At 37.6% G+C, this 6,851-nt stretch overlaps 1 protein-coding gene across 2 annotated transcripts in view; it reads right to left on the reverse strand.

Annotated features, from left to right (window-relative positions):
* Positions 1–122, reverse strand: part of LOC132125163 (interferon-induced GTP-binding protein Mx3-like) — an 11,718-nt gene extending 11,596 nt beyond the window's left edge. For both annotated transcript variants that reach the window (XM_059536419.1, XM_059536418.1), the window contains exon 1: positions 1–122. This exon is cut by the window's left edge and continues 151 nt beyond it. In XM_059536419.1, coding sequence (XP_059392402.1) covers positions 1–66 — 66 coding nt within the window. In that variant the 5' untranslated portion in view covers positions 67–122.
* Positions 123–6,851: the final 6,729 nt, after the last annotated feature.

Genomic DNA, 6,851 nt, shown 5'->3' on the forward strand with positions numbered 1-6,851 from the left:
AATGCTCTCGTCTAAATGACTGTGAACCTCTCCCCTCATTTTCTGTCTGTAAAGATAGATGTACATACTTCATGTAAAGGAAAAAAATCACAAATTGTATTGTATTTCTTTCAGTGTTTGGCCTTACATACATAGTTTCTCTTTTATTTGTTTACTGTGTTTTAAATTCACGTTTGACTGATGCAATATCTTACTTATCTGTATCGTGCTGTATCATGATCTTTCTGCCTGTGTGAGAAGTTGTAATGCTCCGCAAAGAAAGCAGCATAAAACTCTTAAACATTAACCTGTGTCATGTGGATCATTTACTGAGCATTGAAAAATAGCCTTTTTCAACCATTACATTAGGTCGATTTTAAAACTGCACTGTAAAACAATTGTGAAATTTTGATATTCTCATCCTGGGTTTTTCATCCAGTCACCATAAAACTTAGTCAATATGATCTAAAGACATTGATCTCAAAATGTGTGTTGTAACTTCGTCGTCCAATGGCTGATTTTGAACTTCAGTCGTTTGCTCATTGAAGGAGACCAAACACATAGATGAGTCTAATCTGTGTGGTTATTAGTGTGACTTATTCTTAATATCTTAAATACTGTCATGGTAACAGCAACAAAATAAACATGTATTATTGCACTGTGCTTTTGTGGCTCATACTTAACTTTTGGAAGATGTCCACAAAGATTGAATCAATAACAACAGAATCCATCTACAGATTAAGGCCTAGTCCACACGTGCATGGGTATTTTTATAAATGAGTTTAATACATTTTATAAATGAGACGAATGGCCAAACCACATAGAAAAACTGTCTATCCACACATAGATCATGTGGACAGGGTCTTAGTTTGTTCTTTGACCTAGTTTCTTCTCCTGTTATTCAGTTAATCTGTCCATCCCTCGTTAGTCACCCTACTTAAGTTCTCCTCTCTGTTCTGGTATTTGTAGGCTATTGTATTCGGTTAGCCCTATGTGTGTGTTTGCTTCATTCTTTTGAAATTATTGAAAGAATTAAGATTACCTTCTTCGCTGTGCACTCTCTGTCTTCATTCCAGCACGTAGGCGTGACAGACTAGCTGACCTTTAAGAGTAAAAGCATATTAGCAGCATTATTTACCTTGTTTGTTGTAGTTGTGTTTGTTATGGATAATTTCACTGCCATCACCCTGCTCTGTGCTTAGCAGGGGGAATTAGCCACTTTAGTGGAGTCCTGTAGATACTCCACAGCTATCCTGCTCCGGGGCAGGTTATGTTCTGGGTTAGAGATCCCAAACTGAAGCTGGACCAATCAGATGTGAGAGAAGTGACACATGTCTATATATATAGATGAAGTTTGGCTTTAATGATAATTACCATTCTATGATTTATATAATTATTGTGATTCATATTATTATTATTATTGTAATTATTTATCTTTTACACAGAAGCAATTTTAGTTTAACAGTTATTATAAATCATTTATTTTAAATAAATATGAAAGTATACAGATCATGTATTATAAATAAGTTGTAATATCAAAAGATTGCACTGTTTAAAAAAAAAAGTCTGACCTTACATGTTCAAATATCTCTCACTATAATATTTTCAAATGTATAAACTAAGTTAACAAGTTTCTCTTCTGACTGCACTTTTATTTTACACAAGATTTTTTATTTCATTTTTCATATTATGTTTTAATTTGTCATATTCTTGTCTCTCAACCTTTAGCATAACCTTTAACCTTTAGTTTTGGTGAATCTCGCTGGGTCTCTCGCGAGAAGTAAATCAAACCTGCTCTGTGTTGCAAGGCTCGTGATTGGCTGTTCGCCAGTGATGTCACACATTCATGTGCACGCGCTCCACAAACTCAGGATCAAAGCCTGAGCTGACAAAGAAAGTTGATGATCAGCCTCATGGTACCAACAGAGCCGGATTGGAGAGGTTTGGTTTTGTCAACTCAAAACTGATCTTGTAACTCTGAATTGGTTCAGCTACCATCATGGTACAGGCCCCTGGTGCGAGAGCAGTCACCAATGAACACTACGGTGGATGAGATGGTGACGTGCGAGGGCACAGAGGAAACTCCACCCACTGCACCACTGCTGAGGGTGAGCTAAGACAGGACTTTTATTCTGAGGTACTTCTTCCTTCATTGTCTGAACTCTCTGCCTGTCCTGCCTGACTGACCATGGAGGTCTGTTTGAACTATTTGTCTGCTTGGAACTGTCTGTTTGTCTCAGTGTTGAACTGAACCTCTGCTCATCCTCAGCTTTACATCTGTGGAGTGGATTCCGGTTCTGTTAGTCTCCATCTCCATCATGCTCAGAGGATTGCCAGTCTCCACCTCCAGCCTCCGAGACCCGGATCTGTCTTGGCCCGTCGACCCATCAGCTCCACCATGTCTCCTAACTCCCTTCTCTCCACTGTGGCTCTTCAGTCCAGTCCACCTTGGTCCTGTGTCGCTCTGGCTCCACTTCGGTTTTATTTACTACTATTACCATTATACTATTATATGCTCATATGCTTATATGATAGTTGCCTGGTCTTATACAACCTGAATTCCGGAAAAGTTGGGACATTTTTTAAATTTTAATAAAATGAAAACTAAAGGAATTTCAAATCACATGAGCCAATATTTTATTCACAATAGAACATAGATAACGTAGCAAATGTTTGAACTGAGAAATTTTACACTTTTATCCACTTAATTAGCTCATTTAAAATTTAATGCCTGCTACAGGTCTCAAAAAAGTTGGCACGGGGGCAACAAATGGCTAAAAAAGCAAGCAGTTTTGAAAAGATTCAGCTGGGAGAACATCTAGTGATTAATTAAGTTAATTGATATCAGGTCTGTAACATGATTAGCTATAAAACCTTTGTCTTAGAGAAGCAGAGTCTCTCAGAAGTAAAGATGGACAGAGGCTCTCCAATCTGCGAAAGACTGCGTAAAAAAATTGTGGAAAACTTTAAAAACAATGTTCCTCAACGTCAAATTGCAAAGGCTTTGCAAATCTCATCATCTACAGTGCATAACATCATCAAAAGATTCAGAGAAACTGGAGAAATCTCTGTGCGTAAGGGACAAGGCCGGAGACCTTTATTGGATGCCCGTGGTCTTCGGGCTCTCAGACGACACTGCATCACTCATCGGCATGATTGTGTCAATGACATTACTAAATGGGCCCAGGAATACTTTCAGAAACCACTGTCGGTAAACACAATCCGCCGTGCCATCAGCAGATGCCAACTAAAGCTCTATCATGCAAAAAGGAAGCCATATGTGAACATGGTCCAGAAGCGCCGTCGTGTCCTGTGGGCCAAGGCTCATTTAAAATGGACTATTTCAAAATGGAATAGTGTTTTATGGTCAGACGAGTCCAAATTTGACATTCTTGTTGGAAATCACGGACGCCGTGTCCTCCGGGCTAAAGAGGAGGGAGACCTTCCAGCATGTTATCAGCGTTCAGTTCAAAAGCCAGCATCTCTGATGGTATGGGGGTGCATAAGTGCATACGGTATGGGCAGCTTGCATGTTTTGGAAGGCTCTGTGAATGCTGAAAGGTATATAAAGGTTTTAGAGCAACATATGCTTCCCTCCAAACAACGTCTATTTCAGGGAAGGCCTTGTTTATTTCAGCAGGACAATGCAAAACCACATACTGCAGCTATAACAACAGCATGGCTTCGTCGTAGAAGAGTCCGGGTGCTAACCTGGCCTGCCTGCAGTCCAGATCTTTCACCTATAGAGAACATTTGGCGCATCATTAAACGAAAAATACGTCAAAGACGACCACGAACTCTTCAGCAGCTGGAAATCTATATAAGGCAAGAATGGGACCAAATTCCAACAGCAAAACTCCAGCAACTCATAGCCTCAATGCCCAGACGTCTTCAAACTGTTTTGGAAAGAAAAGGAGATGCTACACCATGGTAAACATGCCCCGTCCCAACTATTTTGAGACCTGTAGCAGAAATCAAAATTGAAATTAGCTCATTTTGTGCATAAAATTGTAAACTTTCTCAGTTTAAACATTTGCTATGTTATCTATGTTCTATTGTGAATAAAATATTGGCTCATGTGATTTGAAAGTCTTTGAGTTTTCATTTTATTAAAATTTAAAAAAACGTCCCAACTTTTCCGGAATTCGGGTTGTATATAAATGTAAATTTTCTTATAGCAAGAAATAAGTCAAGCTTCTAAAAGCATAAACATTTTTATATTATGTATATAAAATATCTTATATTATATACTGTGTACTAACCTTTCAAGAAAACCTTTCTGAGAGCTATCACTATCGTCATCATCACTTTGATATGGAGAATGGAAACCTGAACTGGTCATTTTCCTGAATGTGAGAAAGAAAACAATAAAACGTTTCAAGAATATGTCCTTGATAATGTCCATGCTTTTTGATGTCACCCAAAAAGACTGCTTGTGGTGATGCTGAAAAATAAAATGGTTTGTCAGTATTTAAGACTGAATTTATAGTGTATCACACCCATTATGCAAATGCAAGTAAACATAAGAATATAAATGCCATTAGACACAGACAGAATTAAATGTCTTTTAGAATGGCAAATATAGGAGGAATATGGCAAAGTCATTTATACGTGCCAAACTTCTTGCTGCCAGCAGGTGGTGCTATAACTATAGCTGAATATTGGCCTTTAGATGTCTTCAGGCCAGGACTCTTATCAAACATGTGAAGTTTGTAGCTGATTGGGTATTTAATGACTGAGTTACAACAACTTCCTTTTCCAAGGCGAAACATTGAACTTTAGCAAAAACTCAAGAACCTCTCTATTTATTAGATTAGATTAGACTGTCCAAATGTAATGCTTATGTCGTTTTAACCTTAAATGACTCAAAGACTGAGGTTATTATCATTGGCCCATCTGACAATTTCAGATTTAACATCTCAACCTTGGATAGCCTGGCAGTTTTTGAATCAAAGTGTGTTAAAAATCTTGGTATAAATAAAAGAACTACAACTAGAACTAGATGTCATTAAATCTCTTGGAGGAGTTTGTTACAGACGAAACATGTCACTTCCTGTTGCCAGGAGGTGTCGCTATGACTATAGCTGAATATGCAAATGTAGGTCTCTTCAGGTTAGGAGTCCTATTAAATATGTAAAGTTTGGGGCAGAACAGATATTGTATGCCTGAGTTATAGCAACTTCCTGTTTCATGGCGAAACATTGAAATTTGTCAGGCCACCACGGACACGCCCTTCAACGAAAACTCAATATCTTCAAAATTGAACATCTCAAAGGGCTTTAGGTTATACTTACCAAATTTGGCATTGATCTGATTCAATCTCTAGGAGGAGTTGTTAAAATACAATACCTCAAAATTCCAAAGATTCCTGTTGGATTTGGGATTTTGCTCCAAGATACTTTTTTTGGAGTATTGGTGTGTTAAATGTGTGTTATGTGTGTATTTCTGTTCATGTATCCTATATTAGATGTACATTTTCTGCCACTTCTGGCATGTGTGCAAAGTTTCATGAGTTTTCGAACATGCTTAGGCCCTTCAAAAATTTTCTTAGTTTTGGGGAAGTAGAAGAAAAAATATGGCTGCAAGAAGCATTGATGGGCCCAAGCCATCAGTGCAAACACCACCCTGGTGGCATCAGGAAAACGGTGCGACATGGGGACATGGATTTACAGCACAGCTCTGGCTGTCTGGTGTTAAGGGTTACACTATAACATCAAGATATTGAAACACAGACACACAAAACTGGAACAATATATAAAACTTTGCTAACACTTAACAGTAAGGTTTCAGTTTTTAACATTAACTATATTAAATAACATGAAAAAGTGTATTAATGCTAGTTAATATTAAGTTAAAAACTAATACATTAATATTAGTAACTTTAAATTGTAATAATGTACAGAATTAACATGAACATTTTTATGTTGTTTAATGTTAGTTAATGCTTTAATTAATGTTAACAAATGAGAACTTATTGTAAAGTGACGTGACATACAGCCAAGCATGGTGACCCATACTCAGAATTGGTGCTCTGCATTTAACCCATCCAAAGTGCACACACACAGCAGTGAACACACACACACACACACACACACACACACACCCAGAGCAGTGGGCATCATTTATGGTGCGCAATTTTATGGTTAGGAATCACACTCTCTCACCATTAGGCCACAACTTCACCCACTTAAAGTGTTACCAAAACGTTTAATGATCTATAAGCATTTGTGAAATACAATCACTTAACAAAAACTACTGTAAATAATTGAGTTTGAGATCAGTTTTAAAGGTTTGGAGTGAAGAGACAGCACAAAGGTTCCACACATGCATCTGAGTTCTGGATTAGCTGTAAGGGTTTAAGAGTTTTGTAAGAGGGCACTGTAGAGCCCATGTGCCACGCCTGTGTGCCAAGGTGTGTGCCAATTCTGGGTTTTTGAGCATGATAAGGGCGCCAAAAGCCTTGAGGGGGTAATTTTGCCCCCTTTGGGGCTTGGGCCCTAATAAAAAAAAAAATCTTAGAAAAACAATGTTGCAATGTAAGTTGCATATATTTATATATTTTTACAATTGACTTCATATTGCACTAAATAATTATAGTTATCTCATACTGAATTTTAGACCACCAAAATAATAGGTACAGATTTCAGGGGGGGGGGGGGGAGAAAAACACATAAAGTGAAGCAAAGAGAACACAATTTTTCTCAAAAAGGATTCAAAAATCCTCAAACAGGATTCAGGTCTGTAAGGTAAATGAGTATATATTGAGAAAATGGTTGTTTATGTTTTCTGTGTGCATCTCTAAGATTTCCTTTTATTTAAGTGTAGAGATAATACATTTGAAAGATTAGCTCACCCAACAAATTGCTGAAAAT

This window comes from Carassius carassius, chromosome 43 (genome assembly GCF_963082965.1).
Source record: "Carassius carassius chromosome 43, fCarCar2.1, whole genome shotgun sequence".
NCBI lineage: Eukaryota > Metazoa > Chordata > Actinopteri > Cypriniformes > Cyprinidae > Carassius > Carassius carassius.